This window comes from Salmo salar, chromosome 18 (genome assembly GCF_965601325.2).
Source record: "Salmo salar chromosome 18, fSalSal1, whole genome shotgun sequence".
Taxonomy (NCBI): domain Eukaryota; kingdom Metazoa; phylum Chordata; class Actinopteri; order Salmoniformes; family Salmonidae; genus Salmo; species Salmo salar.
In genome coordinates this window covers 42,024,360-42,051,178 of record NC_138308.1, presented here as the reverse complement: position 1 = coordinate 42,051,178, position 26,819 = coordinate 42,024,360, and the positions used below count along the sequence as shown (strand labels likewise).

General features: G+C 42.4%; 1 protein-coding gene across 1 annotated transcript; it reads right to left on the bottom strand.

The window, feature by feature from the left end:
* Nucleotides 1–9,020: 9,020 nt before the first annotated feature.
* On the bottom strand, nucleotides 9,021–26,371 carry LOC106577342 (myosin heavy chain, fast skeletal muscle). Its single transcript, XM_082964982.1, has 41 exons — nucleotides 26,336–26,371; nucleotides 25,694–25,739; nucleotides 25,337–25,564; nucleotides 24,836–24,982; nucleotides 24,478–24,634; nucleotides 24,095–24,122; nucleotides 23,739–23,847; nucleotides 23,522–23,614; nucleotides 23,287–23,347; nucleotides 22,999–23,097; nucleotides 22,607–22,710; nucleotides 21,757–21,895; nucleotides 21,315–21,433; nucleotides 20,993–21,142; nucleotides 20,725–20,895; nucleotides 20,196–20,499; nucleotides 19,521–19,585; nucleotides 19,351–19,438; nucleotides 19,118–19,235; nucleotides 18,862–18,985; nucleotides 18,325–18,461; nucleotides 17,429–17,684; nucleotides 16,947–17,189; nucleotides 16,462–16,638; nucleotides 16,218–16,363; nucleotides 15,938–16,028; nucleotides 15,208–15,597; nucleotides 14,984–15,110; nucleotides 14,692–14,810; nucleotides 14,362–14,558; nucleotides 14,028–14,211; nucleotides 13,726–13,891; nucleotides 13,276–13,400; nucleotides 12,049–12,357; nucleotides 11,344–11,547; nucleotides 11,074–11,199; nucleotides 10,739–10,909; nucleotides 10,186–10,290; nucleotides 10,002–10,097; nucleotides 9,445–9,576; nucleotides 9,021–9,138 (listed from the first exon to the last, which is right to left on the bottom strand). Exons 3-41 carry the CDS (start codon nucleotides 25,550–25,552, stop codon nucleotides 9,118–9,120), a joined length of 5,814 nt encoding a protein of 1,937 aa, XP_082821108.1. The 5' UTR covers nucleotides 25,553–25,564; nucleotides 25,694–25,739; nucleotides 26,336–26,371; the 3' UTR covers nucleotides 9,021–9,117.
* Nucleotides 26,372–26,819: the final 448 nt, after the last annotated feature.

Here is a 26,819-nt window from a genome sequence, read left to right as displayed (position 1 = left end):
ACAATATGGTCATCTGTGGGGACGGGGAACCATGTTATTGGTACAGTCAGGATTTGCTGAGGGGGGATAACAAATATTCCTAAAACCTGGATGGAACTCTCAGAACAACTGGTACCAGGACTCATTAAAATGTCTCCCGATGACTTACACTGTGCTCTCTGGTATAACAAACACCCAGGTCCAGATCCTGTCTATGAGGAAGCATTACTTAGAACCCCAGAGAGAACTATAGGGTTAAAGTGGTTACACTATGACAGCATTCATGTTGCTGTGGAAGTGAAGCTACTTCCACAAGACCAGACATTGTTCAGAGAAAGCTGGAGCCCCCATGTATCTCTCGCCAGGGAGCCCTCAGAAAGGTGGGAGGACATGGGCCAGTGGGTGTCACAGGGGAGGAAAATCACAGACTGGGTAGACATGATTAGTGGAGATCAACAAAGTCCCTCAACCGATAGATATCGCAAGAAGCTAAATTGGAGAGCTAATAGTGTTCCTTCTGTACACCTAGAAGCCACGATATCTTAATGTGATTGTGTTAGGTTTAGAAGTACAGGAGAAAATTCTTAACCTCACAGCACCTATAACTGATGTAGGGTGGGCTAGTACCAGCAAAGGATGCATACGACAGAAATTACCACAAAGGGTGGTTAGGAACTTGCGCCCTGGGGTTATAGGTCCAACCAGTTCGAGTTAGTCATCAGAGGCCAGTTATAGGAGGCTAAAGTAGGCACAGGAGGAGTTTTGACCAGGATGGGAGTAGCTTTGTCTAGATGGATGCTATTGGCATCCTCAGGAAAATTCCAGATGAATACAAAGCTATGAATCAAATATGTGAAGGCTTTAACACTACATTATTTTGGTGGTGGACAATAAATAAAAATGTGGATTGGATTAATGACATCTTTTATAATCAACAGAGATTCATGAATGAAACCGGGGATGCAGTAAAGAGGTTCTCTGATCAATTATCCGCCACCTCCCTCATGACCTGGTAAAATAGACTGACTCTCAATATGTTATTGGCAGAAGAGGGCGGTGTAGGTAGAATGATTAGGTTCATTGCTGTACGTACATTCCTGATAGCACAGCTCATGTTTGGGAAATGGAAAATTGTTGTAAGAACTGTATTGTGGACTGCTTTCACCTGTATGAGTGTGTTGAAATTGTGTGATTGATGGGTATATGCCAAGTATGAAAGGTTTGATCACCAGAACTCTAGAGAGATTGACGACGCAGCAGATGGTGAGATATGGACCGATTCCGAGCTCCGACCAGTGGGAGGACGAATACTGGAAGATGGCTCCGTTTCTTTTAACCATGAGGAGCCAATGTGTGATGAAACCGTTTTTAACATTTAGGTTGACTGTTCCTTTAATGATGATTATGATGAAAATCCTGTAAACGAAGTGTCATAATTGGAAATAAGCCAAGGACAGTCATTGATGAGTATCGGATGAAGCTCGCATCTGCTACAAGACCATGGTGCTTGCCTACGGAGCTGTGAGGAGAACGGCACCTCCGTACCTTCAGGCTCTGATCAGGCCCTACACCCAAACAAGGGCACTGCGTTCATCCACCTCTGGCCTGCTGGCCCCCCTACCTCTGCAGAAGCACAGTTCCCGCTCAGCCCAGTCAAAACTGTTCGCTGCTCTGGCACCCCAATGGTGGAACAAGCTCCCTCACGACGCCAGGACAGCGGAGTCAATCACCACCTTACGTAGACACCTGAAACCCCACCTCTTTAAGGAATACCTGGGATAGGATATAGTAATCCTTCTAACCCCCCCCCAAAAAAAGATATAGATGTACTATTGTAAAGTGGTTGTTCCACTGGATATCTTAAGGTGAATGCACCAATTTGTAAGTCGCTCTGGATAAGAGCGTCTGCTAAATCACGTAAATGTAAATGTAAAATGTATTGGTTTGGTTAACCCTTGTATAACAATTATGTTTCCATATAGCATTTGATAATCAATGTGAATTATTAGTCATTTAAGGGTGGAATGATAAGAGAATGATCTAATAAGGGTAAATGAATCAATAATCCATCATTAATTAGTACTTATGTAGCATGGATAATTAATAATTAATGTACTGAACGTTAGTCTCATAAAGGTCTAGTAGAGGCTGGAGAGGGAGAGAAATGTGTGTGTATTTAGAGATGATACCGGGAGTAGCCTTCAAGGTTCTCCTAATCTATGGGGAAAGGAACAGGCAGTGCTGGAACAGTGGTGGGAGGTCAAGGAAGAGATACTGTTCACCTACTGTCTGTGCATAAGTGTGTGCATAGGTTACCTACTTTTGGGTGTGGATGTGTGTGCGTAGCGGAGAGAGAGGATAAAATGAACATCTTTGTTATTCGGACCTCAGAACGTTCTCTGAATAAACTGTACAAGACCTTTTGCAGAAAGCTGAGTCCTTGCCTAATTATTAACCCAGTGTCTTACAAACCCTGGGGATTAGTCAAGGCTTATTGATTGTTAATTTATACCATTGGGATATAAAATTCCGTTATCAGGATGACAGTAGTGGTGTAGTCTACGGCGATACGGATATCACTTATTATTGATATCTACATAGCGCATTGATGTCAATCACACTGCTGCTTTCTCATCAATAAGTGCATCAATGACGTTGTCCCCACAGTGAGTGTACGTACATAGCCCAACCAGAAGCCATGGATTACAGGCATCAGCCGCACTGGCTAAAGAGCAGAGCTGCCGCTTTCAAGGAGTAGGACTCTAACCCGGAAACTTATAAGAAATCTCGCTATGCCCTCCGACAGAAACCATCAAACAGACAAAGTATCAATACAGGATCGAATCTTACTACACCGGCTCTGACGCTCGTCGGATGTGGCAGGGCTTGCAAAGTATTACAGACTACAACGGGAAGCACAGCCGAGAGCTGCCCAGTGACACAAGCCAACCAGACGAGCTAAATTATTTTTATGCTCGCTTCAAGGAAAGTAACACTGAAACATGCATGAGAGCATCAGCTGTTCCGGACGACTGTATGATCACGCTCTCCGCGGCCGATGTGTATAAGACCTTTAAACAGGTCAACATTCACAAGGTCACTGGGTCAGACGGATTACCAGGACGTGTACTCCGAGCATGCACTGACCAACTAGCAAGTGTCTTCACTGACATTTTCAACCTCTCCCTGTCTGAGTCTGTAATACCAACATGTTTCAAGCAGACCTCCATAGTCCCTGTGCCCAAGAACACTAAGGTAACCTACCTAAATGACTTCAGACCCGTAGCACTCACATCTGTAGCCATGAAGTGCTTTGAAAGGCTGGTCATGGCTCACATCAACACCATTATCCCAGAAACCCTAGACTCACTCCAATTTGCATACCACCCCAACAGCTCCAAGGATGATGCAATCTCTATTGCTCTCCACACTGCCCTTTCCAACCTGGACAAAAGGAACACCTATGTGAGAATGCTCTTCATTGACGACAGCTCAGTATTCAACACCATAGTGCCCTCAAAGCTCATCACTAAGCTTAACACCTCCCTCTGCAATTGGATCCCCCTGGACTGCCTGACGGGCCGCCCCAGGTGGTAAGGGTAGGTAACAACACATCCGCCACGCTGATCCTCAACACGGGTCCCCTTAGGGGTGTGTGCTCAGACCCCTCCTGAACTCCCTGTTCACTCATGACTGCATGGCCAGGCATGACTCCAACACAATCATTAAGTTTGCTGATGACACAACCGACAACGATGAGACAGCCTATAGGGAGGAGGTCAGAGATCTGGCCGTGTGCTTTCAGGACAACAACCTCTCCCTCAACGTGATCAAGATAAAGGAGATGATTGTGGACTATAGGAAAAGGAGGACCGAGCACACCCCAATTCTCATCGACGGGGCTGCAGTGGAGCAGGTTGAGAGCTTCAAGTTTCTTGGTGTCCACATCACCAACAAACGATCATGTTCCAAGCACACCAAGTCAGTCGTGAAGAAGGCACAACAAAACCTAATAGTAATAGTGCCAATAATAGTGCCAAATTATACATTATATAAAGGGCATTATTGCCACCATAAAAGGTAAATGGAGGGCGTTTTTTTGTACCCATCATGCACAACCTACGTGGAATTCCTAGTCTACGACAGCTTTTGGAACTGCAGATCTGCGGTCAAGAACATTGAGTTCCACAAAGTTTGCTGCTTCAGCGTCTTTAGATATTTTTGACAGATGTTACTATGGAATACTGAAGTGTAATTACAAGCATTTCATAAGTGTCAAAGGATTTTATTGACAATTACATGAAGTTGATGCAAAGAGTCAATATTTGCTGTGTTGACCCTTCTTTTTCAAGACCTCTGCAATCAACCCTGGCATGCTGTCAATTAACTTCTGGGCCACATCCTGACTGATGGCAGCCCATTCTTGCATAATCAATGCTTGGAGTTTGTCAGAATTTGTGGGGTTTTGTTTGTCCACGCGCCACTTGAGGATTGACCACAGTTCTCAATAGGATTAAGGTCTGGGGAGTTTCCTGGCCATTGTCGTGGACGAATCAGAATTAGTTGGGTAACATAGATAATTAAGATGTTTTATTAGTATAATATGCTTATTTGAGGTACTTGTCATTAGAAAGTGTCCATTGGACTCTGGTGTCTTTTCAGTTGCATGTCTACCTTAGCTGGGGCTCAGACACTTGGGGCCCAGAGAGTGGAGAGGTCAGACGTGTCGTCATGGGAATGTGTCTTTACCTATGCTTAAACCATGTGAAGGGATGGCGTGATTACTGGGGAACCAATGACTTGTCTCCACAATGTCTGTGAGCAAGTCACACCCTCCTTTTCCTTATTGTGGGGAGGTTTATGGCAGTGTCTGGGACCATGGTCTCTTAGATCTCACACTTATCCTGTGATAATATATGGCCTTGAGGCTCACTCCCTCCAGTGAGCCTGTCCAGGAGTGGGGTCAAGAGGGGGTTTGCTTGAGATGGGAGTATCTAGAGTTGACAATTGATATATGCCATTGGATTAAATTGTGTTTTTGTTCAATACCGTACCAGGGAGGGACAGTTCTAAGGAGACCAGATACTGGGCTATACCATTAATCCTGTTGACATAGCAGTTACTGTCTGATGTGTTTTATGGATATCTTTCATACAAAACGTAACCTTTGTGAACTGTTACTAAGTATCTGTGGTTTGTCATTGTACGTTGAAGGGGCAGTATCGTTGCTATAAAAGATCCCTGTAGCCATTCTGCAATCACCTCATTAAATGATTCATTCGAGAGAATGCATTATTGGGGGTCAAGAACTTTTGCAAAAGTATCTTAATTAAGTATTAAAGATGTAGTTAACTCGGACTGGTGTGTTTGTAACTCCTCATTTGGTAATGCAGAAATTAGCCACCACACCATGGACCCAAAATATCTGTCACGTCCTGACCAGTATAAGGGTTATTTGTTATTGTAGTTTGGTCAGGACGTGGCAGAGGGTATTTTGTTTGTGGTTCGGGGTGGTGTTTTATGTAGTAGGGTGTTTGATTTATTATTTCCGGGTTTTTGGGGTTATGTTCTAGGTTTGTATTTCTATGTGGTCTCTAGTCTTTTGTATTTCTATGTCTAGTTTATTGGGGTTGGACTCTCAATTGGAGGCAGGTGTTTTCTAGTTGCCTCTGATTGAGAGTCCTATATATGGGTATGTGTTTGGTTAAGTGTTTGTGGGAGATTGTTTCTTGTTTTGCCTGTGTGAGCCTGACAAGACTGTTTTGTTGTTCGTGAGTTCTTCGTTTTTGTTATTTTGGTGTTCTCTTTATTTTAAAATAAATACAAGATGAGCATCCACATTCCTGCTGCGTTTTGGTCCTCCATTCCCGACGACAACCATTACAATATCAATGTTTTGTTCCCCGAGCAACTTAGTTATGACTTTTGCCTTATGGCAAGGTGCTCCATCATGCTGGAAAAGGCATTGTTCATCACCAAACTGTCCCTGGATGGTTGGGAGAAGTTGCTCTCAGAGGATGTGTTGGTACCATCCTTTATTCATGGCTGTGTTCTTAGGCAAAATTGTGAGTGAGTCCACTCCCTTGGCTGAGAAGCAACCCCACACATGAATGGTCTCAGGATGCTTTACTGTTGGCATGACACAGGACTGATGGTAGCGCTCACCTTGTCTTCTCCGGACAAGATTTTTTCCGGATGCCCCAAACAATCGGAAAGGGGATTCATCAGAGAAAATGACTTTACCCCAGTCCTCAGCAGTCCAATCCCTGTACCTTTTGCAGAATATCAGTCTGTCCCTGATGTGACTTCTTTGCTGCCCTTCTTGACACCAGGCCATCCTCCAAAAGTCTTTGCCTCACTGTGCGTGCAGATGCACTCCCACCTGCCTGCTGCCATTCCTGAGCAAGCTCTGTACTGGTGGTGCCCTGATCCCACAGCTGAATCAACTTTAGGAGACGGTCCTGGCGCTTGCTGAACTTTCTTGGCGCCCTGAAGCCTTCTTCACAACAATTGAACCGCTCTCCTTGAAGTTCTTGATGATCCGATAAATGGTTGATTTAGGTGCAATCTTACTGGCAGCAATATCCTTGCCTGTGAAGCCCTTTCTGTTCAAAGCAATGATGACGGCATGTGTTTCCTTGCAGGTAACCATGGTCGACAGAGGAAGAACAATGATTCCAAGCACCACCCTCCTTTTGAAGCTTCCAATCTGTTATTCGAACTCAATCAGCATTACAGAGTGATCTCCAGCCTTGTCCTCGTCAACACTCACACCTGTGTTAACGAAATAATCACTGACATGATGTCAGCTGGTCCTTTTGTGGCAGGGCTGAAATGCAGTGGAAATGTTTTTGGGGGATTCAGTTCATTTGCATGGCAAAGAGGGACTTTGCAATTAATTGCAATTCATCTGATCACTCTTCATAACATTCTGAAGTATATGCAATTTGCCATCACACAAACTGAGGCAGCAGACTAAAAACTTTTGACCACGACTGTACATTAGGAAAAAAAGCGTGCTATCTAGAACCTTAAAGGGTTCTTTGTCTGTCCCCATAGGAGAACCCTTTCAATAACCCCTTTAAGTTGCAGGTAGAACTCTTCTACATCGACCTCGAGTTTGATGAGGACTTGAGTAGGACCTGCGTCGACACCATCACCCCCCTCATACAACTTCTTTGAGGTCAAGGAGAGACAGAAACTACCCCAACCCTGGATACAGGCTGACTTCACTACACAGCTAAAGATTGGCTTCATTTTGTCAGCCATTTTAAAGACAATTTACTGCTACTCCGCAGAGCTGCTGAGATAAGGTCTACTATATGTAGCACGTATTCAATCCATTTATTGAACAAACTTTTTGTGAAAATATTGTCCTTGCGATGAATAGTTCAGTTATCATCAAGTGTCTTTCAGACTGTACAGTGTTCTTCAAAAATCAAATAAATTGGGATTAATGAGCCAGCTAATTGTTTTGTTATTGTAATTTTGTGAGCACTAATCCGACTATTATATTTTCTTCATGAAAGGTACATTTATCCATCTGAACCTTCCAAAAGACTGTTGCCTGTTTGTAATCAAAATCAAATCAAATCAAATTGTATTTGTCACATGCACCGAACACAACAGGTCCTAGACCTTACCGTGAAATGCTTACTTACAAGCTCTTAACCAACAATGCAGTTCAAGAAATAGTTAAGAAAATACTTACTAAATTAATTAATTACAAATAAAAACAATAAAAGTGACACAATAAAATAACAATAATGAGGCTGTATACAGGGGGTACCGGTACCGAGTCAATGTGCGGGGGTAAAAGTTAGTCGAGGTCATTTGTAAAGTGACTATGCATAGATAATAAACAGCGAGTAGCAGCAGTGTAAAAACAAAGATAAGATTGTTCAGCAGTCTTATGACTTGGGGGTAGAAGCTGTTAAGGAGCCTCTTTAGACCTAGACTTGGCACTCCGGTACCGCTTGCTGGTCGGTAGCAGAGAAAACAGTCTACTTGGGTGACTGGAATATTTTTATAATGTCTGGTACTGTGTTTCTAATGTGAATTACCGTGTTTATAATGTCTGGTACTGTGTTTATAATGTCAATTACCGTGTTTATAATGTCTGGTACTGTGTTTATAATATCAATTACCGTGTTTATAATGTCTGTTACCATGTTTATAATGTCTGGTACCGTGTTTATAATGTGAATTACCGTGTTTATAATGTCTGGTACCGTGTTTATAATGTGAGTTACCGTGTTTATAATGTGAGTTACTGTATTTATAATGTGAATTACCGTGTTTATAATGTCTGAGACCCTGTTTATAATGTCAATTACCATGTTTATAATGTGAATTACCGTGCTTATAATGTCTGTTACCGTGTTTATAATGTCTATTATCGTGTTTGTCATGTAAATTATCGTAATTTCACCACTAAAGGGGACGAGGGAATGCTAATCATTATGAAAGTGTATATCTGCATTTAATTTGTATATATGCGCATAATCTCAGATAACCCAGAACTAAAATATTGTGTAATTTGGTGAGATGATCGATTACCATTTATTTTTACGTCATCTGGTCACATTAGATTATTGTGCGCATTATCTTGGACAAAATTCAAATGCAAAAAATCTGGTTTGTTGTATCCTGAGAACTTTGTTCTGAGAATTTCTGCCCAATCACCAAAATGTTCTCTCTCAATTGCAACCATGGTTATGCTACCATCTTGCTTCTCCTATTTGTTTCTTATGGAAACATTTCAATTTGGGCGTGTTCATATAGGCCACTTCCCCTGAGTGTAAAGGGTTAAAACTATCATGTTGATGTTATGGATGACTATAATAGCTTAGTCTATGAATTCTATAGTTAAATTTCTCTATCCTCATCCCTCAGCTGGTTACCAAAAAAAGTGACCGCTTTGTTGGGGTGTCCGCTTTGATGTTGCTTGAATCCCAGATTGCTCCTTTAATTAAAGTACAGTATTTTTTATGGTATGAAAAGCTGTTTTCTGAGTAATAAGTCCACAGTCACAAAGGAAGTGTATGTAGGCCTACATGTTTTTAATCAATGATCAACATTTCACCGTGAAAATCATATTTTATGAAACACAGGAAGTTGATAAGACTTTGGTCTTGTTTATTCAGCAGCTTCTTTTCCCTGTAAGAAGAAAGACATAACAGAATGGATCAGTATTAATAATGAACATGATAAATATATCAACACTTTGAAATAACAGAATGGATCAAGTATTTAAGACTCAGTGCTCAGCTTGATTTTCGATTTTGAAGTACCAACTACATTTGGATTATTTAACCTGTCCTGAAATGTGTTTCTCAGAGATCCTCAACATTTGAGTGATTGTAAAAGGTCAGTATTGACCTCTGTGAAGAATGAATCATAGGTGGTGTTGATGTGGTCATGTTTGAACATGAGTCAGGTGTAGGTTTAGCAGCAGTTCTGTACCTTTCCGCTGTCGCGGCTCTTGGCTCTGAGCTTGTTGACCTGAGTCTCAGCGATGTCAGCACGCTCCTCGGCCTCCTCCAGCTCATTCTGAACCTTCCTGAACTTAGACATGTGCTGGTTGGATGCTTCCTCCTGGGTGAGGAAAAGAGAGGGAGAGCCTAACATCAGTATTGAAAGTTTGAAGCTTCAGGTAGCAATTTAATATATATATTTTTTAAGGAATTATGAGAGAGAAGGATGATACATTAGAGAAAGTAAGTGGTGGAACAGGGGATAAACTGCTGCTTCCAGGACCATGTGATCCAGGAGAGTCAGCACTACCACCAGACGAGCCCACGGCACAAAGCTAAATAATATTCAACACTCTCTACTTTAAATTGTTACACATAGGAAGAGGAGTCACTGTGCATACATTTCTTCAGAAATTACTTGCACTATTAACTGAGTCAATGTTGACTGACATGCAGTAGCAACACTTAAGTAAACTGACTAGAAGTTTTGTAATGTCTACTAGGGAATGTAAGCTTTCAGAGGTTTTGACTAAGTCTGTGACTCACCGCTTCCTCAGCCTGCCTCTTGTAGGCCTTCACTTTCATCTGCAGCTTATCTACCAGGTCCTGAAGCCTGCCAACGTTCTTCTTATCCTCCTCAGTCTGTGGGAGAAGTTAAAAGAATCAATAGTCCATAGTTTAACACACAAACCAGTGTGCTTTAGTGTGTGAAGAATGCACTTTTTCTTACCTGGTAAGTGAGCTCCTTGACTCTGCGCTCATACTTGCGGACTCCCTTGACCGCGTCTACACCTCTTCTCTGCTCGGCCTCCACCTCAGTCTCGAGCTCACGCACCTTTGTGGAAGAAATAAACGTAGGCATTTATGTGAGGTGGTGAAGTCAGGCGTAACAAATCTTTGTAAAACAGAGGAATGTTCTTCTACTGGTCAAGAAGTGTTGTCTGCTCCTACATTTGCATTTTAGTCATTTAGCAGACGCTCTTATCCAGAGCGACTTACAGTAGTGAATGCATACATTTCATACATTTTTTTCTCCATACTGGTCCCCCGTGGGAATCGAAACCACAACCCTGGCGTTGCAAACACCATGCTCTACCAAATGAGCCACACAGGACGTCCTATGTACTTTTACATTAAAGGGGTCTATAATGAAAACAACTACTTTACATGATGTAGGTGGGTTATTGAGAGAAAAAGCCATTACACAATGCCCCTGTGTATTTTTATATGATCAAATACATTTCCAGCAATCTGTTTTTCAATCCACCCTACTGTTAACTCACCCTGGACTCCAGTTTCTGGAGCTGCTTCTTGCCTCCCTTCATGGCCAGATTCTCAGCCTCATCCAGGCGGTGCTGCAGGTCCTTGACTGTGACCTCCAGGTTCTTCTTCATCCTCTCCAGGTGAGAGCTGGTGTCCTGCTCCTTCTTCAGCTCCTCAGCCATCATGGCCGCCTGGAATGGTAGTTAGTTTAATTTATGCACCAACTGGCACCAATCATAATGTCCCTCTGAGATCATCTGACCTCCTTTTGAGATCTCTGTTTAACCAGCCCAGCTACCATTGGCCTTTGGGGACAAATCTAGTTGATGTAATTGAGTAGATCATAAGGACTCACATCAGTGATGGCTTTCTTGGCCTTCTCCTCTGCGTTCCTGGCCTCCTGGACAATGTCGTCCACCTCTCCCTGCACCTGAACCAGGTCAGTCTCCAGCTTCTTCTTGGTGTTTGCAAGGCTGGTGTTCTGAAGGAGGAAACAAGGTGATTAGTTTGACTCTCAAGAGAAGGCTGAAATTATGAAAATCTAAAAGCAAGCACTGTTGAATTCTATATGTGTGTAAACAGTATGCTTGGTTGAGTTTCAATAGAAATGGCTTTTGACCCGTACCTGGGAGTGCAGCAGTCCGACGCGCTCGCTGGCGTCCACCAGCTCAGTCTCAGCAACTTTGCGGCCTCTCTCTGTCTGCTCCAGAGCAACTCTCAGCTCCTCGATTTCAGCCACCATCAGACCGTTTCTGCGCTCCACCATGGCTGCCTGCTCCTTCATATCCTCTGCGGCGCGGACGGCATCATCAAGGTGCAATTGGGCATCCTGGGGTTCACAATTACATAGTATCATTAGACTTGTGGAAGTAGGGGCGATAGGATTGGTAATAAGGTGGAACTGGGGATAACTAGTCAGTTGTACAACTGAATGCCTTCAACTGAAATGTGTCTTCTGCATTTAACCCAACCCCTCTGAATCAGAGAGGTGCGGGGGTCTGCCTTAATCGCCATCCACGTCATCGGCGCTCAGGGAACAATGGGTTAACTGCCTTCCTCAGGGGCAGAACGACAGATCCAGCAACCAGTTGGTTACTGGCCCAACGCTCTAACCACTAGGCTACCTGCCACCCCAGTGGGTAATAGGCATGTTCATTGGTAAACATGTCCCCAATATCCCTACAGTATATTAGTCCACTCTAATATCCCTACCTTCCTACAGTATATAGTCCACTCGAGTACATTCCTCTGATCTATTATTTTCTACTGATTCACAAAGAAATCCCTCCCCATGTTCAGGTTTTTGAGCCTGATGTCGAAGTCCCTTTACCTTGAGCTGTCCCTGGACGTTCCTCAGCTGTTTCTGGGCCTCAGCGGCCTGCCTGTTGGCATGGCTCAGCTGGATCTCCATCTCATTCAGGTCTCCCTCCATCTTCTTCTTCACCCTCAGGGCGTCATTCCTGCTCCTGACCTCAGAGTCCAGGGTGCTCTGCATGGAGTCAATCACCCTCTGGCTGTTCCTCTTGATCTGCTCCATCTCCTCATCCTTCTCAGCCAGCTTCCTGTCCACCTCACCCTTGATCTGGTTCAGCTCCAGCTGCACACGCAGAATCTTGGATTCCTCGTGCTCCAGTGTGCCCTGAACGAAGAGAAGCAGTCAGGTAAAAATCAACCCTTCACTAAGCTCCGCCCCCCTTGGTTACTGTTGCAACCTCGGACAACATTTTCCTGGGAAGCCCAATTCCCCATTCAGACCACTGGATGGGGAATTACAATAATCTCAAACTGTGTTTTTATATATACAATGAAATGTAACACTACCCCTCAGGTATGTTGTGTTGGACTGTCATTACAGCTGCTACAAAGGGAATCCTGGTAAAATTATTTCTGTAGTGTGGCTAGCCACTGAATGGCTCTGAATTCAGTGCCAGCAGGCAGTCAAAGCTATAACTACTTTTGGAACTAACTAGTGGTCTCAAATCGTATCCTGAAGTTTAACGTAGATGGGAGATGTATTCATAACATGACTAACTGAGCTAGCCAATGTACATTATCATATATGTTGAGAAAACAAGTTAAATTGCTAGCTAGCAACGTTTGGTGGTCTATGAGACAGAGCTAGCTAACCAGCTGAGTTAGAAAACAATATAACAAAAGTATAATATCGTAATCAAAAAATACTCCATCAACAGGCTCTGCCTTTAAGGAATCACATTAGAAAGTATTCCTGCTGAACTGTTCAATTATTAAACTTTTATTTTATTTTAAGAAAACTCTCTGTTTCTGTTTTCTTTTTGTACAGGTTTTCATGTGTTTGAAACAAGAACTTGTCCGATGTGTCCGACTCGATGACAATTGCTATTCATTGGAGAACTGCGATTGGTTGTCCACAAATGTTAGAGTGGAGCTTAGCGAAGGGTCAGTACATTTGGATGTGCAAAACACAAGGAATTGCATATATATGACTACAATAAACACCGATAAAGGGAGCATAAGATTGTAGTTGGTATTGGCTAGTGTAACACTGCTTTTCCTATCAAACAGCTGTAGTTTGTACCTCAGCCTCCTCCAGAGCGGTCTGGATCTCAGACTTCTCTGTCTCCACGGTCTTCTTGGCCTTCTCCAGCTCATGGATGCTCTTGCCAGTCTCTCCGATCTGCTCAGTTAGGTCAGAGATCTCCTCTGCACACACAAACACAGGAGCTGTTTAGACTTGGGAGATTTCCACAGTGGATATCACCAATGCACTGAAGTTTATATTGAATCATAATAACAGTTCATTAATGAACAGCACTTCATACTGTCTTGCTAATCTAATTGCCCTCCACATCATTGGTTTGTTCAAAGGAATACCAATTACAAGTTCCAAAAAATATATTTTAAACTTCACATGAACATTCTGAGACTGTTAAACATTTATTTTGATATAATGTTAATGATTACAGTTGGTTCCATTTTCAAACACTGGTCAAACATCAGGCAAAAATAACTGTTGTCAAATGCTCACGTTGTAGGTTCTTGTTCTCTCTCTTCATAGTCTCCAGATGATCCAGAGCCTCCTCGTAGGAGTTCTTCATCTTGAAGAGTTCAGTGCTCATTGAGCGAGCCTCCTTCTGAGCTCCTTCCAGCTCAGCCTGGCCCTCCTCATACTTCTGCTTCCACTCTGCCAGAACCTGGGGAAATCCATGTGATTTTCATTACAACTCATTGAAAGAGAGTTTTGAATCAGAAATATGCTACAATTATACTACATCTGATCAAATAGCAGACAGGAAATATCACCCTAGAGTGAGGTTTATAAATGTTCACCTTGTCAAAGTTCCTCTGCTTCTTGTCAAGGTTGGCAGCCATGGCGTTGGCTCTCTCAACGTCAATCATGAGGTCCTCCACCTCTCCCTGCAGTCTCTGCTTGGTCTTCTCCAGGGAGGCACACTTTGAGTTGGTCGCCTCAATGGTCTCCTCAGCCTCCTGCAGACGCTGGGCCAGCTTCTTCCTGTTGAAAATCAGAGAGTGGTGTTATGGTGCGTCATTTGTTGTGAAACAAATGTTGCACTACATATTGAAGCAACATTTTCTCAGATCCCACTACCACCCTCACCATCCACACCGTTTATTAGAGTTTTTGCTATTGTGTGCAACTCACTTGGCCTCCTCCAGCTCCTCTGTGCGTTGGATGGCATCAGTTTCATACTTAGTCCTCCACTGAGCCACCTCACTGTTGGCCTTGGACATGCCACGTTGCAGCTCTGCCTTGGCCTCCTGCTCCTCTTCAAACTGCTCTCTCAGGAGGTCACAGTCATGGCGGGCAGACTGGACACCATGGGCCAGTGCGTTTTTAGCCTGTGCGAGAGAAAGAAAGAAAGACAAAGAGAGATTAGAGAGGGAGAGAAGTCTCTGAGGGTGGCGTAAAAACAGTCTATGTGTAGATAAAGCTCTAAACTGTGGTAGGTGGTTTCCATTTTGGGTCCCTTACCTTGACCTCCTCCTCAATCTGTCTCTTCAGCTCCTCCACCTGCTGGGTGAAGGCCTGTTTGCCTCTGGTCAGCTGAGACACCAGGGCTTCCTTCTCCTCCAGCTGGCGGCCAAACTCACCTGCAGGAATAGAGGGACATCTTGTTATGGGGACTCTGTTCTCTAAGATTGAAATTGTATTTTGAGGTATCATAGGGCAGAAACTATGTAGACTGAATTTACAGCCCTTGACACATGTTACTGTGTACTACTGAGGTGAACTATAGTGGTTTGTTGTTCATTGTTGATGGTACCATTTTCTGTCAGGAGTCTGGCCCTCTGTCCGCTGATGTCGTTGACCTGGCGAGCATTCTCATCATTCTTAGTCTTGATCTCACTCAGCTGGTCCTCAAGAGTACGGCACATCTTCTCCAGATTGCCCTGTTAGTGAAACATATGGGACTGTCAACTTCCGTTTATTGAATGGTAATGTAGTTGACCCTCCTCATCACTGCTTGACCAAAACATCACTACTCACCTTAGCCTTGGCGACAGCCTCCATGTTGCTGGAGAGGTCATCAATCTCCATCTTGTACTCACTCTTCTCCTTCTCCAGCTTCTGTTTGACGCGCTGCAGGTTGTCGATCTGCTCCCCGAGCTCAGCCACACTGTCGGCCTGCTTCTTGCGCAGAGCAGCGGCTGTGGCCTCATGCTGCAGGGTGGACTCTTCAAGATCACGACGCAGCTTCTGGAACTCAGCCTCGCGCTTCTTGTTCATCTCAATCTGAGCAGCAGTGGCGCCTCCGGCCTCCTCCAGTCTCTCGCTGATCTCCTCAAGTTCCCTGGAGAGATCGGCCCTCTGCTTCTCAACCTTAGCCCTGGCAGCACGCTCTGCCTCAATTTCCTCCTCCAGCTCCTCAATACGGGCCTAGAACAGGGAGTAGGAACAGGGGGAATGAACACTACAATACAGTTGAAACAATTGAACCTAACTACATAATAATAGTATGTACTGTATATTTAGTATAAATGTGTTAATACTTTGCCAGTTACACTAACATATTTACTATATTCATTAGACAGTGTCCCATGCAGGAACCAAACTAACAACGGTAAGAAGCAACATCTTTACATAGAAAGAAGCAGCAGCAGCAAGAAGCACCATCTTCCATCTTACTGAGCCATCGGAATCCACCAGTAAGAATGTGTGCTACCAGAAGAATGTGTCAGTTATTTTCCTGTACTGGAGCTTAGATCCTGTACTGTACCTGCAGTTCCTTGATCTTCTTCTGCAGCTGAGCTCCCAGAGATTGCTCATCCTCTATCTTGCTGAGGAGCTGGGTGGTCTCAAACTCCTTCCTAACAAACACAAACACGTTGATTACTAAGTTTGTTTAGGTTAGACAGTGTAAAGGGAGCCTATATTACCATTCACTTTGCTTCTAAGAATCACGTACAGTCAAATTCATAATTACAAGAATGAGCCAAGAAGAACCATTATGTTGATCAAGATGGCAGGGAATACTGTAGTAATTTTTTTGTGCTTACTTCTTGATTTTCTCATCAGACTGCTGCTTGTCATTCTCCAGGTCCATTATGGACTCCTGGGCCAGTTTCAGATCTCCTTCCAGCTTTCTCTTGGCTCTCTCAAGGTCCATACGGAGCTTCTTCTCTTGCTCCAGAGAACCCTCAAGCTACAAGAAAAAAACACATATATATTGGTAAAATCTAAACAACTGTAGATAATATCATCTTACATTCTATCATGTCCAAAATGTAAAACTCCACTCACGTCGTCCACTTGCTGTTCCAGCTTGGTCTTGGCCTTGGTCAGAGTGTTGACTTTGTCCTCCTCTGCCTGCAGGTCATCCAGTGTCTGCTGGTGGGCCTCTTGGAGGGCTTTCTTCTCCTTGGTCAGCTTGGCAACACTCTCATCCATTGACGCCATCTCCTCTGTCAGGTTTTTAACCTGAAAACGGCCACAACAAAATGGGAGAATTAGTTAAATTTATAATAGAAATGTGTCAACAAGTTCTGTACTATAGACTTAACACTAGATGGGACCGTACTCCATGCCAGTGTACTGAATGGAAATCATAAACGAGGGGGGAGCAGAACATGAAATGATTGTGGGGAGTACACCACAACTGAAATTCCACTATTTTTTTTCTTTCTTTTTTCCTGCACCCACAAAAAGCCTTGAATTCCAATTCTGTTGAGCGATGTTTTGAGTTAATTATTCTTTGGGTTGTTGTTTGGTTAGACTGTCTACAAGACCTTGTTTTCAGTGGCGTGCTTCTCCTTCTCCACTTTGGCCAAGGTGAGCTCCAGGTCATCAATGTCCTTCTTCAACTCAGAGCACTCATCCTCCAGCTTCCTCTTCTTGGCAGTCAACTCAGCATTCATCTCCTCCTCATCCTCCAGCCTCTCAGTCGTCTCTTTGAGTTTGGCCTCCAGCTGGATCTTGCTCTTGATGAGCCCCTCACACCTTTCCTCAGCATCGTTCAGATTCTCTGAATCCTGGTTTCAGAACAGGAGAAAAAATCTGTAGCCTCACTTTGTGTATCAAAATAAAGACTTGATTTAGTCAAACAGGTCAGAGCAAATCAATTTAAATGTATGAAATATAAATATATACCATGGGCAATTTCTTGAGTTAGCCACAGTGTGCGTGTGTTCCTATGTGCAGATGTGTGTGCGATTGTGTCTGTGTACTTGTGTGTCTAAATGTGCTCTGATGAGGCCTGTTGCTCACTCACAGATGCGACTTGAAGCGCCAGGTCATTCTTCTCCTGCACCATGGCCACCATCTTCTCCTCCAACTCCTTCTTCTTGGCCAGAGCCTTGGCCAGGTCCGACGTCATCTTCTCATAGTTCTCCTTCATGTTGGCCAGCTCCTTCTCAGTCTCAGCGCTCTGCAGCAGGGGCTTGATCTTGAAGTACAACTTCATCCATGGCCAGGTTTTCACATTCATGAATGAACGGATGTTGTACTGGATGGAGAAGATGGAATCTCTGGTCCACAGAAAGGATAGAGTGACATGGTGAGTGACATGGTGAGTGACATGGTGAGTGACATGCTTAAAGGTCTCCTCCAGTGTTGTTTTTTTTACTTTTCCTGTGGAAAACGATATCCCAAGTATAAATACAGTGAAGTACAAACACTAAAGGGTAAAAATATATGTTTTGAGGAAAATAGTGTTTTTAGACACAAACTTCAAGGAGTAAGGCATTCCCAGTATTCCTTAACTGGAAAAGTAAAAAATAAAATCACTGGATGACGTCTTTAAAGCTATATTCTGCGATTCGAAGAATAACAAAACGGGGACCCCACCACTTTTTGAATACAGCTGAGGAATGGGGCTAGGGAAATGTAATCCCTCTTAAACTTATATACAGCGCTCTAGATGAAAGAACTGACAGGTAATGTTAAGATCATGAGGCATTTCATATTATTCCAGAGTTAATGGATAAATATCACTTATTTAAATAACAATTGAACAGCTTGCTAAATCCCAAACTGCTGCTTTAATAGAATATTATAACATGTACTTTCTCATCCTGAACAACTCACAGCATATTCACTATGTAATCATTATACATTACATACAGGTGGTTGACAGAATTGTTTGTCAAGATGTCTACTCTTCCTCACCTCCTCTCCATCATCTTGGTGAACTCTCTCCTCATGAGGAATCCACGGCTGAGAGCCTGGACCATGCCGACCAGAGAGGCCAGCTTCTCATCTCTCATCTCCTCCAGGACACCCAGCAGACCGGCTTTGAAGAACACCTGACACAGGTTGACATGGTCAATTATGGAACCAGTCAGGTGGTAACAGATAGAAAGGGTGAATCAAAAGAGAGGAACCAAACCACTAGATTGATTTGAACAACATAAACATTGTAATGCTTACAAACAAACCATGGGATAGGTTGTTTATGAGTTGTAAGTTATTGTATAGTTGTAGATTAATAATGTACACTGACATAGATAACTGCAGAGATACCATTCTGACATAAAGCACAAGATAATTAATTGAGTACAATATATATCTTTTAAAAAAAAAACATTTTTAAGAAATAATATAAATATGGATAGATCTACTGGAGAGACATTGAAGGGTTAGAGTTTACATTATCATTGAAGTTGTGTTTTATTGTTAGCTTTTGCTGGGGGGTATTTGACTGACCTTGGTGTGTCCAAACTTGTAGTCCTCGTGATTCACATCAATGGACCCAAGCAGCTTCTCAGAAGCCTTCTTGTTGTCCATGAACTGGCCCTCGGGGATGACACTGGCATTCAGTACTTTGTACCTGAATCAGGAGAAATGTTTAACATATGTCAAGTTTTTATCGGTGTGTGTGTGTGTGTGTGTGTGTGTGTGTGTGTGTGTGTGTGTGTGTGTGTGTGTGTGTGTGTGTGTGTGTGTGTGGGTGTGTGTGTACCTCTGCTTGAAGTCAGCATAGATGATTCTGCTGGGGAAGCCCTTCCTGCAGATCCTGATACCCTCCAGAACACCATTACACCTGAGCTGGTGGATAACCAGGAAGTTCTCCATCAGACCTGGAAACACAAACCAAGTCTCTTTAAATACTCATAAACAGGTTAAAGACTGGTTTGTTAATGTTACTGATAAGGTACTGACAAGATGTCATATTTAACTCAAGATCGATTGTACCTGGAGTCTTTGACTCGTTGGGGATCAGGCAGCGTACAAAGTGAGGATGAGTGCTCCTCAAGTTGGTCATCAGCTTATGTAAGTTCTCCTGTAAGAGGGTTACAAACCATGTTCTCAGAAATCATTTCTGATCATCACTACAGCTTAATATCCTCATTTTTTAAGCTCACCCTGAACTGGGAGGACACAGTCTGCATGGAACCACCCTTCTTCTTGCCTCCTTTCTTGGATGTATCTGTTGTAATAGTGAACAATTTAATATAATTATAAATGAGAGAATCTCAGGTTAACTTTACACGTATCTTAATGCAAATGCTGCCAATGTGATTGTGTAAAATAACACCTATTGTATGAGTACATTTTTTTTCTCACCTTTATTAACCAAGTAAATCACCCTTAGAAATTGTGATATATTTAAAGCAGCAATCAGCAGTTGAAACAATAACAAAGCATTCTCCCTGCCCCTGTTTCGATAAAAAACTGAGAGATGGGGCTGGAGAAACATAACCACTCCAATTTATAGACAGAGCTATGTATTCAAGAACTTACCATTCATGATATCAAAATGATAGTTTAAAGCCATGTTTTGAGGCTGTAAAGTGCATGTTCCCCTTTACTTTGCTTACAAAAATACGAGTAAAAGCTTCTATTTCGGCTTCTAATGGGGTACAACGGCTGAACTAAGCTGATGTTCTTCAAGAAAGTTATTTCCTTCTAGAATGAATGGGTACATATCTTAAAAGTCCACAAATGGATGTAGCAACTTCAGACTGACCCTTTAAAGAAAATGGGACTGAGTTGTAACTAGTTCTTCATTAAATCTTTTGATGTGCTGCTAGTCTTACCTTCAGGTGGGGCAGCGACATACAGGGTAGCCATCAGTTTGACTGAGGACTTCCCGTACAGCTGAAGAACTGAGTCGTTCAGAGGGTCCTTGTTCTTCTCCAGCCAGCCAGTGATGTTGTAGTCCACAGTGCCGGCGTAGTGAACCAGGGAGAAGTGAGCCTCTGCCTTGCCTTTGGCAGGCTTGGGCTTCTCAAACGCTTTGGTTTTGCCAAGATGCTGGGCGTACAGCTTATCCTTGAAAGTTGTGTCTGAAGACTTGGGGAACATGCACTCCTCTTCAAGGATGGAGAAGATGCCCAATGGCTTTACGAAAAGAGATGTACATCAAATGAGTGATATTTACATTTAGGATCACATTTATTCTTTTAGCAAACATGCTATTATCAGAGTATCTTCATTTAGGGGCCCATAATAGGAAACATTTTGAGTTCTCAACAGTCAGATACGTTGTACCATGTGATAATATCTCACACCACTCCATTTGAGCTTTGCTGTTGAGGTCCATTATAATCCTGACAGACAGTTTACCTTCTCAATAAGCTCAATGCAGGCAGCCAAGTCCATGCCGAAGTCAATGAAGGCCCAGACAATTCCCTCCTTCTTGTACTCCTCTTGTTCCAGGACGAACATGGTGTGGTTGAAAAACTGTTGCAGTTTCTCATTGGTGAAGTTGATGCACAGCTGCTCCATGCTGTTGTACTGTTGATGGAATTTCAGAAGGGATCATTTTATCATCATACAAGGCTGTAATCCCTCTCAATCACAACTAATTGTCTTGTTCTGGTCTCAGACTCACATCAAAGATCTCAAACCCGGCAATGTCGAGCACACCGATATAGAACTGCCTTGGATTCTTGGTGTCCAACATCTCGTTGATACGGATGACCATCCACAAGAACATCCTCTCATAGATGGACTTGGCCAGAGCCGAGACTGAGTTATTAACCTGCAATGAAATTACCTCAAATGAATACATGAGATATTGACCATGTCTAGTGATAAGGTGAAAAGAGCTTGGAGAAAACAACATCACTATTCAAAACAAGCAATGCACTCATCAATCACCAAAAGATTTATGGCGCTCAGGAAATGGTAGAAGCTGTGTTTGGTCGCCTTACCTGAGGCACAGTCTGTCCCTTGGTCACATACTCGTTGCCGACCTTCACTCTGGGGTAGCACAGAGCCTTCAGCATCTCAGCTGAGTTCAGGCCCAGCAGGTAGCCGATTTTATCAGCCACTGGAGAGAAAACCAACATCAACAGACTCAGAAACACAATATCACTTGATTCTGATGTCACACTGAAAAAAGGGTTCGGCCAAGTTTTTGGGTGGTTAGGTTTTGATTTGAACCCACATCCATAATTTTAAATCATTTCTGGAGGTTGAAATTTGGTCTCCATAAATGATCTCCTGCCGGACTTTGATGAGGCTCTGTCTGTCTTACATTTTGTATTTCTATGTTTGGGACTGGTTATAATGCTTTACATATTGTATATCTATGAGTGGGACTGGGAATGGTTATAATGCTCTACATATTGTATATCTATGTTTGGGACTCACCCTCTGTGCCGTCTGGCTCAGCCTGCTCCTCACGCTGCTTCTGCTTGAATTTCAGGTTGCCATGGTGCAGTACAGCTCCTGTCAGCTTGTAGATGCTATTTTTCTCATCATTACTGAAGCCCAGGATTGTAATGGCATCCTGGCATTAGACAGGAAGTACAACAGTGATGAACTGTACAGTAGTTTTCTCACATACAGTACACTACAGTTCTGTGCTCTCAGCAGAACAAACTTTATCGTCAAGCCGGATTGTTCGTGTATTTAACTAAACCCATGCCGTATGAGGTGAAGAGTGAAATAAAAATCTATTGACTTATGCAGTAATGCCCGCTCAGGTTTATCTTTTATGTTATTGTTGTAAATGTTATTGTGTTGTAAATGTTGATGTGCGGCAGTGCTCAGCTGTAGGTTACTGTGGTCTGTCCTCATCCTCCAGCTTTAATTAATCTACATTTAGGTGGTTTAGAATACGGTCTTATCCAGGGCGATTTAGGCCTTCAGTCAGTGCATTTAATTAAGATAGGTAAGACAACCACATATCACAGTCGCGTATTGCATTACTGAAATTATTTAGCATACTTCCTAAACAAACACAATAGCCTACATACTGTATTTCTGTGCACACAAAAATGAGCACTGGACGGGTCAACACTGATTTTTTTTATCCGGAAGGGACGAAGAGTTCCTTGAGTCACATGCCTAACTATCACATGGCATTTAGAATCAAACAAAACAAAATACATGATAATTCCCTGCTGCCACCAAGTTGGGATTGAACAGTGCATTCAGTGTGAATGGTGGTCATACCCATTACATATATAAAATATGATTAACCCTTTGTTTTACTCACGTCTGTGGCATCCAGCTCTTCCTTGTCGTTGATGCTGGCCACTGTGATCTGACCCTGGCTGCACATGGGGAAGTCGTAGGGGTTGGTGGTGATGAGTGACATTTCTATGGACAACAGAGAATGTCTTGTCAGATAAATCTGTTAGATTTCTGCTGTCCTACCTTTACAGTATCTCTCTCTCCTTTACCCAATAGATGGTCTCAAGGACGTAGTATACAATAAAGAGCATCAACTAAGACTCGTGGACTAGTGCATCACAGTCCATTTCTTGATAGATATTTCCCAAAAACCTGACCCATATCTAGATGCCTTGTTACCATGGATGTACTCATTGTAATAGTATTTCTAATGAAGGTAGGAAACATTCCCCCTGAACCTCTACTTTGCCTTACCAACAATCTCAGGTTTGTGATTGGTCATCATCTGGAAGAAGATATGGTAGCCTCTCTCATCGGGAAGCTGGAAGGACACTCGGGACTTCTCTAGCAGGTCTGAGAGAGAAAGAGAGAGAGATTGACACAAAGAGAGAAAGAGAAACAGAGAGAGAGAGAGAGAGAGAGAGAGAGAGAGAGAGAGAGAGAGAGAGAACATGAGATAAAATTAATAATATGATGATATGCTCTCCGAAAAAGAATGTGTGAATTTAGTAAAGAATTGAGAAACAATGAAAATCAACTCACAGGTCTCAATGTCAGCTTTAGCCAGTTTGCTACCTTGGAAGTGAATCCTGATGAATTTACCCTAAAATAGAGCATGGGGTTAGAAAGAGGTTCACTAAATACATCTAACATTTTACTTTGATAGACCCTTTAAATGTTACCGTTTGTTGGACATCTATTGATATAACAAAAGGGAACTACTGAAATACATTTGTCCAATATAAGGTAACTTTCCCAGTGTGCCCTTCATACTTACAAAGCGAGACGAGTTGTCGTTCCTCACTGTCTTGGCATTACCGTAAGCCTCCAGCAGAGGGTTAGCAGCAATGATCTGATCCTCAAGAGACCCCTGATTGAGACAAACACAAGTTGCTCAGAAACTGGTAAAGTGGTAAATTTAGTTATTCTCCATTGCTTGAACACAGCCCACCAAACTGAAATGTGTTAAAATGGCACTCAGAAGCTGAACCTACCTGCATTTTGTTAGGGTCTACTTCCTTCTTGGCACCAGACACTGCAATGGTGGCAAAGTACTGGATGACACGCTTGGTGTTGACAGTCTTTCCTGCACCGGATTCTCCACTGGTTAATATGACAGAGAAACAGGGGTTTTAGTAACATGTTTGAATGTCAGATTGGCTGTCACTAAGAAATAACATTGAAAAATACACTGTTTTCCTATATAAATTAACAAATATCCCCACTCATTGACTCATTCCTATGCATAGCCTAATCCATTCATAATGTCATGTATTTTCATCACTCCCAAGTGACACAACATATTACAGTAGAAACATTTTCTCAAGTGGGATTTTAGTAAACAACTTACGTAATCAGGACGGACTGGTTCTCCTGGTCTGTAACAAAACAACATATTGATTATCATACTCAAGCAACATTATGGGGACATTATTGAATTCATAGCATCATCATCAATTTCATTTTGGAACATTTTCCATTCAAGGCTAGTGAAATCAGATATTACCCTTAAACTGTTCTAACATAGATTAGAAAACACTAGATACCTCTCTAAAGCATTTTTTAACTTCCATCCATCCATCCACCCACCCACCCATCCATCCATCCATCCACCCATCCACCCACCCACCCACCCATCCATCCATCCATCCATCCACCCATCCACCCATCCATCCATCCATCCATCCATCCATCCATCCATCCATCCATCCATCCATCCATTAGAGCTCATACCAATCTGCATGAACTGAAAGGCGTTGTCAGAGACGGAGAAGATATGGGGTGGAGCCTCCATCCTCTTCTTCCCTCTGTAGGCGTTAACAACCTCCATGTCGTACACAGGAAGCCACTTGTAGGGGTTCACCGTGGCACAGAACAGCCCAGAGTAGGTCTGGATGAAAGAGAATAAATTCAATTAGGGGATTAGAAAAATCAGATTGACGTTTACCTGGATTTATGTGAGGATGTGGGTGTACTATGGTATAGTAATGTAGGTCTACTGTATTGGTATGTTTTGGTTTCTACCATTACTTTATGTGTAGTACTGTATGTGTGTATCTCATGTTCATGTATGTTTATACAATTATCTTACATAGATCATCCATGCTGCATAACGCTCTTTGAGGTTATACAACACAGAGGCTTCATTCAGGTAGGTCATCATGGCCATGTCCTCAATCTTGTCGTACTTAGGGGGGTTCATCTCATAGACGTCTGCTTCTTTGAACTCTTTTCCTTCCTGAAACAGTCAGAAATATAGATTATACGCATATCAAACTGGACAGGACTGAATGCTTTTAAAAAACAAATATTTAAAAAAACTGCATACCCCATCTAATCCAACTACTTTGTTATCAACCACCAACACACATGGTGATTCTTAACTAGTCAGTATAGAAAATTCAATGCCAATTTTAAATAGCAGCGACAAAAATAATGTGTTTGAAGGCTATATTCTGCTTACAAACCCCCCCCCCAAAAAACTAAGAAATGCTTATTAATCAATCTTTTTTTATTATTTAATTTTGACAATTGGCATGATAAAAATGAAAACAGTGTGCACAATCTTCAATTATTTTTAAATCAGGCTTACCTCCTTAGAGCCGTCCGGATTCGTGACTGTCACAGTACACTTTCCATTGGCCCTTGCAGTGACCAAACCCTTAAGGTAAAGCTCCTTGGTGTCTGCGACATAGCAGGCGTTCTTTGAATCAAAGGGTGCAGTTTGTGCCTCCATCCTCTCCTTCTCAGGCTTACGGAGGTATATGGCAGCCTTGCCGTAGATTTGCATCTCCGCGTCCGTACTCATGGTGACGGATCACTAGGAAAGAGACAAAACAAGAAACATGATTGACTCTGTGGTGCTTCCTCCACAGTCAACAGAGTTGTGAGAGGTTTCTCTCACAGAACATTTGTCACTTTTCTTATAAATACTCAAACTATGTCTCACCTTATTTTTCCCCTTCTACAGATGAATGTGTACTTCTTGGAGAACCCTGGGAAACATTAGGGTGTTGTGAATAAGTCTAAAGCATTATCATTTAGCCCTCGGAGGGCCAGAAAACATCGAACCCACAACCCTGTGGCTCAGTTGGTAGAGCATGGTGTGTGCAACGCCAGGGTTGTGGGTTCGAATCCCACGGGGGGCCAGTACAAAAAAAAAAAATGTATGCATTCACTTCTGTAAGTCGCTCTGGATAAGAGCGTCTGCTAAATGACTAAAATCTAAATGTAAATCATGACAGCCTTGTCCAATTAAACTACAGGTGCAACTGGTAACTTTCATTTTCCTCGTGGCAACTGACTGTACTATACATTCTGACAAGAATTCAAATAAATACCCCTGAAAACCCAGTTATATTATAAACCAACCCCTCAATTTCCAAACAACAGGAGCACCACTTTTGACCGTAAATGAAAGTAACAGATTTGAATAGAAAACACATTTAAAGTTAAACACAATAAATAAATAAAACATTTTAAATCAATGCCACTTGATTGCATGTTTAAAATCTAACAAAACACATGTAAGATTCGGAGCACACAAAATATTGGCAAATGTAAACATGTGAAGAGGTGGAGAGAGTCTTACCACAGAGGAAGAAGGTGTCTGACTTATGGATGCTGGGGTCTCTGCCTGCTTATATCTGGTTGAAACTGCCAACCAAGCAAAAGTTAATTATGGACCACTCTGGCAAAGGAAATGGATTGGATGAGAGACCTATGTATTTCTCTATCTCACTAGCGCCACCAAATTGCAGGAGAACCACACTCCCATTAAATTACTTTTAATTGAAATATTTGTTTCTGAAATGATTTTCACTGAATTTCCGTAAATTAGATCAAATCAAATGTTACTTGTCACATTCGCCGAATACAACAGGTGTAGTGAAATGCTTACTTACAAGCCCTTAACCAACAATTCAGTTTTAAGAAAATTGTAAAGTAAAAAATAGATAAGAATAAAATAATAATAATTATGACAATATCAATATGACAATAATTATGACACTCCAATACTGTAATGACAGTGTAATTGTAATAAAAATATAATCTTACTTAATTTATTTTCATTT